We start from the raw sequence: 12,026 nt of genomic DNA, 5'->3' as shown, positions 1-12,026 counted from the left end.
ACTGCACCAGGAGGAACCCAGGGCCCACTGCACCAGGAGGAACCCAGGGCCCACTGCACCAGGAGGAACCCAGGGCCCACTACACCAGGAGGAACCCAGGGCCCACTGCACCAGGAGGAACCATGGACCCACTACACCAGGAGGAACCCAGGGCCCACTGCACCAGGAGGAACCAAGGACCCACTGCACCAGGAGGAACCATGGACCCACTGCACCAGGAGGAACCCAGGGCCCACTACACCAGGAGGAACCATGGACCCACTGCACCAGGAGGAACCATGGACCCACTGCACCAGGAGGAACCATGGAACCATGGACCCACTGCACCAGGAGGAAATATGGACCCACTGCACCAGGAGGAACCATGGACCCACTGCACCAGGAGGAACCATGGACCCACTGCACCAGGAGGAACGTATGCATACCTTGTGACGTTATGACCTGCCAATTCTGGTGTTCTCTGGCGAATGCCAATGGAGTTTAACGGTGCTGGACTATGAGACCAGGACCCACTAGAGGACATCGGCCCTCATGCCACCCCCATGGAGACCAGTAGCCTTGCAGGTCATTTCATGGCTGCTGGTTACAGCGGTCTTCCTCAATACTGGAGCAGTTTCCTAACTTGCTGTCCCCATTCATCCCTTAGACAAAAAAACATGGGAAATAGAGTTCAGGTTGGAAAAATACAAAAGTTACCCTTAAAATAAAAAAGATAAGTACATATCTGGTGCAAAAGTGGTACATTTACCAGAAGGGGTAAGAAAACCTTGTGCAACTGGCTTTGCTGATCATAGGTTACGTAGTAAAATTGGAATTCTTCTGATACATAACCTCATACGCTCCAAAAAGACCAATGATGAAGTACCCGTTTAAACAAAGAGAGGGCAGTATTTTTCACCATCTAATCATTTAAAAAGAAAAGTGATCTGACAACATCCCAAATAATTAGCACAACATGCACAAATCCGGATTAGGTTACATCAATTATGGTTACTACTTGATTGATCAGGTATATTTTCTAATTCCTGCATAATATCTTAATTTTGCATGATTTTGTCATCGGAAAAATGAAGCTGCACCTTTTGGTAGGGCCGTCAACGAGCTATTTGCTTGTAAAAATACTTACAAATGTCAAGCTTCCGTAAATAAACCACATCCTCTTCTATCTCATTGTAGATAAATCACATGCTTGCCTTTTCCTTTTCTTTTTTTTTAATAATAAATTGTACAGATCTGCATCGGCAAAGTCTGCCACCACACTTCCAGCAGATAAAACAGAGAACTGAAGTAAAGTGAGCAACACATGGGAAACTCAAGATACCAAGAATGTCAAGTGTAACTGTGCTTTTCTGTTATATTAAAAATAAATACCAATTTTGAGCCCAAAGTAGGACATTTTTAATTATTTGTTCAGTCTAAGAAACTCTTAACTTTCAAATGACAAATGGCTGAGAATAAGTGACTTTAAAATGTGCTGCGATGCAGTATTCACACAGAAACACAGTAGTTCTTACCTTCTGATATTTTCCTCCGTTGTATTTTGTTTTTGTAGCAGCATTCGGGCAATGACATCTGAAATATTGACAACCAAAGTAAAACATGTAAAAAAATATGACAATCTAATAGTTGATGATCTTCAATACAATCATCCTTCCTTGTAACGCAGTAAGTTCAAGCCCCTACATACCCACAATGCAATGCTCTTTTCTTTTTTTTACATATTTTTGCCTGAATACTGGGCACTAATGTGACTTTGTTGTGAGTCAAGTGAGAAGGATTGATGCCACTCTCACGTCTGTATGGTAAACATGAAGCTACCACCAACGTCCAGTTAGCTTAGCTTAGCAGAAAGACTAGAAACAGCTAGTCTGGCTCTAAAAAGGAAACATCTGCTCACTGGTTCCTCTGAAGCCCATCACTAAAATTGTTAAATTCTGTTTGCATCATCTGTATAAACACAGGACTTAAATAAAAAAACAAGTTGTGGTTGGCTTTTTCCTCCCGCTTCTAGTCTGCATGCTAAGCTAACCGGTTGCTACGTAGCTTCAAAAATTAGCGCAATGAATTGTTAAACTATTCCTTTAAAGACAAAAGAGACTGTCAACCTAAAATAAAAGCTCAGCATCAAACATGAAGGATCATTACTTGGTTGTTTCTCTACTTTGTTTCCTCTTTGAGCTAAAATTAGCAAAACTTTGAGATTCCAGACAAGTGGGACAGACTTCAGCTGATAAAATCAAACTATTTCAACAAGCTCAGCAGATATCCCGACATGTAATTACCTGAAGATCTGCTCAAACATTCCCCCGGGGGCAACTAATGCCACTAACGAATCGTGACACGAAGTCTTGGAATTGGAGCAACCTAATTGGAAGACGGCCAGAGAGTTTCCGAGATGGCGAGTGTACGATTTTTGACAAAAAGATATGAAAAATAGCAGCTTTAAGTTCCGAGCTAAGGGTTGCATTAAAAGGCTACAAAGTATCTCTTTACACACAAAAAAAAAGATATTCTGTGAACTTGAAATACATTCAAATACATGAAGATCACCTAAATCTGCGTAAACAGAAGGCAGCCGTCATTAATGCTATTTATTTCACTTCTTGCTATGACATAGCAACTTTATTCCAGACCCATGGCCTTTAGTGATCCATGTCTCCCTTGTTCTGTTTGTTGATGTGTTTAAAGAGCACTTTTAATAAGAGAGGACTTTGTTTATGTCTTAAGAAAACTGTTTTTTGCACATGTCCAGTGTGTATCTGCTAGACATGGTATTGATACTGTGTATGTGTGTATATTTAGATACTTTGTGAAGGGAAAAAGTGCAATGAAAAAAGAAAAGAAAAGCTGGAGACACTGGACAGAAAGCTGACAGTTAAGTGAGGCAGTGCAGCGTATTATATATCGGTGTGAGGAAACGTTTGCGTGGTAATTACTTCATTGTCCCCACCCATGAGTTTGTTTGCTTGTGTTACAGCATGACTGTAGCTATGCGTGTGAGATTTCCATTTCACCGGGACATACGAGCTGTGGTTGGACGGGGGTTCATCAGTAATATCACGACAGCCTGGAGACAGCACGACAGGGTTTTGCTGACTCATGTTTTCCCCCCTCACGTTTTACAGTGTGTGTGTGTGTGTGTGTGTGTGGCTGCTGCGGTCATGAAATCACGGGACTAAAGTGGTTGGCCTCAATTAGATGGGATGTCTTCATGTATAACTGATGTAATTACACACAACTGGTTAAATGATTAAATCACCTGGTCTTTGATTTGTGGTTTCTTTGCTATGATATAATAAAAAAAACCGGCAAGAAGTGAAAAGGGGAGAATTCAGAAATGATGGGGTATTTTTGGATACATTTTTTTTTTTACTTGTCATGCCTCTTCGTCAGACCTGAGAAAACCCCAAGGAGTTAAATAGTTTCACATTTTTGGTCAATATGCTTGCTGAGACCCCGATGAGAGAATCGATACCACTCATATAATTGTGTGTTAAATATGAAGGCTGAAGCTACAGCTAGGAGACAGTTAGCTTAGCATAAAGACTGTAAACAGTTTGAAAAAAAGTTTAAAATCTGTGAAAATCGTACTATAAAACATTCTTTTACTGACACTGCCAGGCTGTTTAGCCATCCAGTCTTTATGCAGAGCTAAGCTAACATGCTGCTGACATGAGTGGTATTGATCTTCTTAATACCATATTGATCTTCGGCAATCAAGGGAATAAGCAAACTTCCCAAAATGATCTAAAATCGGCGTGGGCGTTACCGTGACAAGGAGGGTCTATTTAAAACACATTGCATTGAAGAAACTGTCTTGTGCTGCTAAGATTTCGCCAAATAATAATAATAAAAATCTGTCTCTCCTGACTCCTCCAACTTAACGGGAAATTGGAATGGATGCATGAATAAATAATATCCAGATAAATCGGCATGTGTATATTTCGATTTACCTGGTTGGGATTTGAGAAAGAGGGGGGGGGGGCTTTGAACACTCAGCTGTGATGTCATCTCAAGTCCCATACGCATGCTGAGCTGGATACAGACAGAGGCAGACGGAGATGAAAACACACACACACACACCGGGCAGATGAGAGGAGGATGCGATGCACATGCTGGGAGCGCTCTTGAAGGCAGGAGAGGCGACATGCTGTTCAGGTAAGAGGCATTCGGGCCACCTCGTAATTCCCTAAATCGTTATGCGTGTTTCCTGCACCGCCTGTGTGTTCAGGACGATGGGACGCTTGCTTGCAGGCGTAGACGCTGCGAGGGATGCATTGCCACACCAGATACATAGATGAATAATTAAACATCCCACGGCAGTAGTTGGGACAGATGACAGTACGGTGATGTTCCAGGACAGCAGAGGGAGGGAGGGGGGGGGGGGGGGGGGGGGGGGGGGGTTAAAGGAGGGTCGCCACTGCTGCGTCCAGTCCTCGGGATGGGATGGGTGTGGCAGATAGCAGCACTTGCCCTTTTCCATCCTCATCTTTAACGTCACTTACACTCCTGCTAATGGCTCTCTGTGCACTGGCGCAGCACGATGAAGGTCAGATGATAAATCTGAGAGGGCAGGTTGAGATATGCATTAATGAAGTGGAATAATAACCAATTATGCGTGGACATATCTGTGCCAATGAGAAAGGGGGGAAGCTGGAGCTCAGTTAGTACACACAGTTGAAAAATCAGTGTAACGTTAGTTTGGAGGCGATACGTTTGTTGCTACAGCCGTCAGAGCAAACTGGATTCTGCCCGGGTGACGCATACATTTTTAATATTACAGTTTATGAACAATTGTGTGGTTTCCCACCCCTGTTTAACCTCGGAATAAGCCTGGGTACCGTCTCCGACTGTGCTCACGGAAGTCATAAATCACTAAGACCAGAATGGGAGAACATTAAACATTAAAATTCCTCACATTTTAAAATGATCTTTGCTAGTCTTTAAAACTATTTATGGTCTTGCACCAGCTTACTTTTGCAATCTATGATCTGGCACAAAGCGTTTAGTTGGCGGAAACTTTTGGTGAGACAGTTTTTATTTCTTCTGCTCCAACAAGCCTTTAAAAAATACTGCTGTGAGGAATCCGAGAGCAAAGTGTTGATATCCTTACACTTCAAGTCTGATTAGAATGATCGCTTTGATAAATTGTATTCTATTAATGTTTTACTGTAAATCTATATTTTTAATTTCTCTTTGTTTTATGATTACAATTGTCATTTGTGTATACACTTGTGTGCATGATGTTTAAATTTGCACTGCTTTATGATCAGCTACGTTTTATCCTATTTAGATATTTAACTTGTTGTTTGTGTATCGTATTTGACAGCCATCCTTCGTCCAGCTGAGGATAAGGAACACGCCAGCAGCGGGACGTTTACCAAAGCTCCAGTATGAACAGGCACCGTGGTGGTCCTGCACCCAGCTGAAGCCGAAATCAGAGTGCTGCAGTATCGTCAGAGCAGGAGAGAAAATCCTGGACTGACCGACTGATTCAGCCCCTCTCTCTGTCTCTCTCTGTGGTTTTTGCAAAAGCGAGCCGATGTAAATATTTACATGCCGTGTCTGGCAGCTCTTGGAGACGGAGAACACGTTGGGATTGAGACCTTTTTAACTCGTGGTAACCCTTGTTGGGCCCTGCAGGCAGGGCTGGATGGGAGACTTCTTTTACTTCCCTTTTTTTTTTTCGTGAAACAGGAGAGGACTTGATCGGGAGTTTCACTCCTTGTTTTTGCTTTGCACTACGCCTCCCATTCCCTGCTCGTCTTGTTCTTCATCATTACTCACTAGGAGCCTTTAATAGGATCAAAGGAACACCGATGAAGGCGTCAACAGGGAAACACGCCACATAGATTTTGCTACACATGCCAATATATTGCCATCTCCTCTTGTTCTGACATCTAGCTGGGGAAAATACGTGGATGTGTTTTTGAAATATATGAAACATCAATAGTAGTTTATTATTCAGTATATTCTACATAACAAATACACTGAAGTGTTAAATGCTGGTAGATCTTGAATGTAGAGCTGTAGTGAGGATGTGCGTACTGACAGCTGTGTGTAGACTAGAACTGTTTACACCTGTATAATCTCCTGACCAGCACACACACACACACACACACACACACACACACACACACACACACACACACACACACACACACACACACTTACACACACCCACCATGGGCTGTGCCATGTGTTCCCAGCTGGTTGACATGTGGACCGTGAGGGTGAGCAGGACCGGCCGCGGGGCCATGGAGCTCACCTCCTGCCCACAGATGCTCCAGGGAGGCTACCACAGGGTGACCGGCCTCCACTACATGTCCTCCTTCTCCGACGCCGAGGACTGCTGCGACGACAGCAGCTCCGGCAGCTCTCTCACTCTGGACTGGCAGACGCAAGCCGCCGACGGCTGAGCGGCAGGCGTTTCCACGACGGAGATGTAAATAAACACGATAAGACGCACAGGCCCGTGTGTGGTGTGTTCGGGATGGGAGTCGAAGAGAAACAAGATGCGAGAGATAGTTTGCTTTTTATAACATCCTGTTTAGTGGATTGGTCTTATAGATTTTTCTGAAGAGTTTTCTTGACACCCAGTTATAGCTACAACTAACTATCATCTTCATAATCTGCTGATTATTCTTTTAGATTAATCGTTTGCTCCGTATAATGTTCCACACTCTCTCAACCCCCCCCAAACCACAAAGATATTACGTGATATAAAACAGAGAAAAGCCAGCAATCTACATAATTGTGAGGCAGGAAACAAGATATGACTTAACAGATGATTTGATTACTAAAACATTTGCTGATTATTTTTCTGTCGATCTAATCAATTAGTCGATTGATGGTTGCAGCTCAGAAGTACTCAGTGAATTTAGACCATGCCCCAAAATACTCCATTCCAAGTAAAAGTCTTGTATTTATCACTTTAAGTCGTAATTAAAAATTTAGCATCACATCCCTGGTCATATTGTATACTAAATATAACCGCAAAAAAATCAATTTCTTCATATTTTATTTAACATTAAAATCCAATACCTTTTTCTTCCTGTAAAAACAAAATACGATGCCTGCTTATATCAGCTATATATAACCAATTTTAACCAACAATATTAATCTGCGATTTTGTCACTAAACTAGATGTAAACTAGTTACTTTGCCCCATCATGAAATAAGTGTTATCATAAGGCCGTACTACATGAAATGATGACAGACTGATGTTGAGCAACCACAGCGCCGGATCATGGCACCACTTCAACCTTAATTGGAGTGGGAATTTTCCTTGTTTTGCAACCAACCGTTCCAACCCATATTTTGCCAGCAGTGAACCACCGCATCATTTTCTCAGAATGACACCACAACACACAAAAGAGCGCATGGGTGACTCAGTGGTTACTAAACGGTGGTGGAAGAGCTGTACTCAAGTACAATAGGAGTGTACCTGTACTCGTGTGTTTCCAAACTACATTCCAGTAGGAAATACTGTACTTATTATTTTTTTATTACTCCATTTCATTTATTTGACAGCTGTTATGAGTAACTTTTCAGATTTAATACGGATTTTTTTAATACCTCTCAACATCTTTTTTCTGTCGATCAATGACACAACTACTATACTTAACCAGATAATAATGACCTTGGAGGATTCAACAAGCATCAATTAGCCACATAAAAGGGAAATTACCTGCCACTTCCGGTGGAATATGCAACAGTCACCGACCAGCCCAGACAGCACAAAGATGTCCAAACAATAAGCACGTTTAAGCTAAAATATCTTTGTTTACAACAATGACTCACCTGTTTCAACGTTGAAGTCCTCCTGGGTCTGTCCCAGTCCACTTGGCCCCTCTGTTCCCAGTTCAACCAGTCCACTCGTCCCCTATGTTCCCAGTTCAACCAGTCCACTCGACCCCTCTGTTCCCAGTTCAACCAGTCCACTCGGCCCCTCTGTTCCCAGTTCAACCAGTCCACTCGTCCCCAGTTCAACCAGTCCACTCGTCCACTCGTCCCCAGTTCAACCAGTCCACTCTGCCCCTCTGTTCCCAGTTCAACCAGTCCACTCGGCCCCTCTGTTCCCCAGTTCAACCAGTCCACTCGGCCCCTCTGTTCCCAGTTCAACCAGTCCCAAACATCAGAAAGACCTCATGGAAAGTTGGAGGCTCCATCGAGCGCATGCTAGCAATTAGCACGCTAGCTTGGCACAGCGTCTGTGCGCGCGTGCACACACCTGTTGGTGACGTGTCGACGTGGGTGTGTTTGATTTGGGTGTCACTTGGCGGTTGGCGTTGGGTGGTACAAAAAGAAAACCGGCTCATTGAGGTCGATTACATTTTTTTTTTATTATGCTGATTTGTAATATTGACAACCATAACCCACAAAATGAGACTACAAAAACACATAAAAACTACAAAAACACAAAACAAACAACGTATCGATACAGCGCCGGTGAGGAGAGTAAACGCAGGTTAATTCATCACTTCCACCCCAAACAGACGAGCCCACTTTTATTATGATGTGTGGAATAATAATTATTAAAATGTAGCCTTCTCCACTACAACAGTAAAAAAAAAAAAAAAAATGCTGCTTCATAAAAACACACCAGGATAGATTTAAAAGTTAAAGGTCTGACGATCTTAAATGTAGCCTCGGGGAACACATTTCGGAGTGCCAAGGAATTTCAGTCAGTCTGGGATTCACGGAATTATGAATGAAACATTCAAATTCTTCCGTTTAACATGCCTCATCACCGTCATCATCGTCATCATCATTTTGACGAGTGGGTGGAGGCTTCATGCGACGGTACAAAAATGCCTCCTCCCCTCGGACTCACTCATTTTAATTTGGGTTGCGCTTTTACGCACGCTCCAAAATCAGAGCTCTTTTCTCCCCCTCCATCCCCACGTCAGCTCAGCTTGGATTCAACAACAACAAACAAGAAGCCATGGCAGTAGTGATAAGAAACGACGTTTTCTCCTGTTTCGTGTTCTACGGAGTCCTTCTGGTGCTCAAAATGTACATTATAGCGATCATAACGGGACAAGTGAGGCTGCGCAAAAAGGTGAGTGCTTGTGAGTTAGAAGGAAGCGGAGTGAAGTAAAACTGCATAACTTTCACTCATGCAAACTGTTTTTCTCTCTCTCTCTCTCTCTGGAAAGGCTTTTGCCAACCCCGAGGACGCGCTGAGACACGGAGGTTTACAGTATCACAGAGAGGATGCATTCGTGGAAAGATGCCGGAGGTAAGAGAGCACGCCGACGCTCGCACGACATGCTTTTTACTTTACTACTTACTCATATCCTTCATTTAAGAGTAAAAAAAAAATCAAATATCACAATGTAAAAATACACACATTGCAACAGTGGGGTCAAAAGTACAGACGTCCTGTCCTCAAGCAGAAGTACAGAGACGTGTGTTCAAAAAGTAGAAGTGATTCAACTCCTTCACTCAAGAGAAAAACTATCATTTCTACTGGCTGTGTTTTTTAATACAAGAAAAATACTCGTTAATTCCCCTCAGATGCATTAAAACTAAAGTAATGATGAGAATGTGAGGAGTAGAAAGTGCAGATATTTATTTTTAAACTGTAAAAAGAAAAAAGTACAGCACAGATACCTAAAAAAAAAGTAACAGAGTATTTGTACTTCGTTACTTCCTAGCTCTACATCACAAGTATCACTTAGTAAATTACATGCAAGTAATGCAATGTATAAAGTAAAGGCCTAGTGTATTTTTGTGTAATGTATTTGGAAATATTATACATATTTATAGATGAGGTTGGGTAGGTCAATCTGTTGCTATGGAAACATGTCTATAAACTCATTACAACTTGAATCCATAAAAACTACCAAACCAGCCTCTGAAGTGTTACAGATTACAGTACCTCAAAGTACTGAGTGTACTACTGATTAGAACGTTGCATATTTATTATTCAATCTGATTTAGTAGAATATTAAATGTTGTTTGCTCACATATTTTATAGAAGCTTCTCTCTGGGGTTGCTTTTATAAAAACCTGCATGTGCCAAATAATGCACTTTTCTCTGCCCCCTTAATTTACATGTGGCATTTTTTCCCCATTTGGATGCTGGTTCTTCTAACGAGAGCCTGTCGGAGATGTGCTTCATGGCTTTGTTTTAACTTGTCAGGAAAATGATCCGTGACAGCAGTGGGGAAGGCTCATACTTTTCTACTCCCATTTAAAAACACACACATTCCCCTCTCCTGTTTCCCCTCTCCGTCTGTGTATCTTGGCTCATCCATGAAGACCTGTGGCAGAGATACAACTCCAAAAACAATGTTGGTTATGAATTCCTGTCTGAGCTCAGCCATCTCTTCTTAATGTGCCAGCGGGGACAGGTTCCCTAGAATAAGGTTATTAAAAAGTGGTGGGGGGGGGCAGGAAAGACGTTTGTAGAAGTCATCCAGTCAAGGAGAAAATCTCAGACGTCTGCTGCCGTGTGATTCAGATAATCCAGCTAGAGTCACTGAATGCCCTTGAATCACGACGATTACAGAACTGTGACTAACCCCCCCTTTTCTCTCCTATAGAGCTCACATGAACGACTTGGAGAACATCCTCCCCTTCCTCTTCCTGGGTGCCATCTACTCCATGACTGGACCTTCGCTCGGCGTGGCCCGCCTCCACTTCCTGGTCTTCTTCATGGCTCGTGTGCTGCACAGCGTCGCCTACCTGTTCGCCCTGCCAGCGCCCACCCGCTCTCTGGTCTACATCGTGGCACAGATCCCTTGCGTCTCGATGGCTCTGCAGACCCTCATTGCGGTGGCGGCGTACGCCTAAAAACGTCCAGCAATGACGGGGGAACTGAACTGGAGCTGTATATATATATATATTTATATGTTCTGGCTGGAGAGACGGCGGTTTACGAGCTGTGCTGTGAGATAAAAACGTAGCCGGAGGACACCGGAGAGAGGCCCTCCTGGGGAGGGAGAACACAAATATGTCAGTGAGAGTGCAATATAAGGTGTGTGATACACCTCAACCAGCTGGGTTTTTTTTCTTTTTCTTTTTGTGAGATTTCTGTCAGTATTTCCATTGTTTTATTTACAAAGTGACAATGTCTTTAAAATGTATTTGAAGTTGACATCCTGCACTGTACTATAAAACACTCAAATGAAGTTTTTTTTTAACCAGATTCCATTGAAGTGACCCCGATGGACACTAGTTTAAGCCACTTTTGCAATATTTTCCAGCACCACACTGTACGTTCATCCCTGCATCCCCCTGTCATGTTTACACACAACACAGACCACCAGTCATGTGTTGTTGTATCCATCTGCTTTCTGTGTGGATGTTCCATACGCTGAGACAGTGAAAACAGGTTGATGCTTCTACTGTGGGAGTGAAGCCGTCTCTCTCTTGAGTAACGTCGTGATCTCGCAACAACCTGCAGAGAATGAAAACGGTGAAAGAATTTTATCTGTGAACAAAAAAAGGCTTTTTGAAAAAGTTGCAATCATAATTTATTATTCAGTGTAACGGCTACAGTGATGTTTTTGTAGGCAATAAAACAATTCATGCATGAAACCAAAGCCTCCTTGTCTTTTAGCAGAGAGATTAAATGTGTTGTGTGTGTTTTCGGGTGTTATGGGGGGACCGGGCCCCACTTTTTTGTGTGAGAGTGAGATGATCCAGAAGTCTGTGGCGGAGCTCCTACATTCCTCCGCCTATTATGTAAGACCTTTTTTGGCCGTGCTGTGTTCACTGGTTCCCGAGGGGCCTGAGAAGAGGTGTCGACTCTGTTCATACCATAAATATGATTACAGCACGTGTCAACCTGCTCCAGTCACCTGTTGCATCATAAGTGAAATGTTCAGGTTTCTTTTTTTATTATTTCTTACTCCTGTGTGAATCGTATTCGCCACCAACCAATAACTCCAGTATTTCCAGTCATCCAGTCATTTCCAGTGATGACTCACTGAAATTACAGAGCTGTTTCACGACCGTGGAGTTTTTTTTTTTTTTTTTTTTCCAAAAAGGGAAGAGAAATAACAAAAGAAGTA

General features: G+C 42.8%; 1 protein-coding gene across 1 annotated transcript; it reads left to right on the top strand.

The window, feature by feature from the left end:
• The first annotated feature begins 8,738 nt into the window (after positions 1-8,738).
• Positions 8,739-11,541, top strand: ptges (prostaglandin E synthase). Its single transcript, XM_084035249.1, has 3 exons — positions 8,739-9,064; positions 9,162-9,244; positions 10,554-11,541. Exons 1-3 carry the CDS (start codon positions 8,948-8,950, stop codon positions 10,801-10,803), a joined length of 450 nt encoding a protein of 149 aa, XP_083891375.1. The 5' UTR covers positions 8,739-8,947; the 3' UTR covers positions 10,804-11,541.
• Positions 11,542-12,026: the final 485 nt, after the last annotated feature.

The sequence above is a fragment of the Eutrigla gurnardus genome, assembly GCF_963514095.1.
Source record: "Eutrigla gurnardus genome assembly, chromosome: 19".
NCBI classification, from domain to species: domain Eukaryota; kingdom Metazoa; phylum Chordata; class Actinopteri; order Perciformes; family Triglidae; genus Eutrigla; species Eutrigla gurnardus.
The sequence above is the reverse complement of the archived record's forward strand: the minus strand, read 5'-3'. Positions and strand labels throughout refer to the sequence as shown.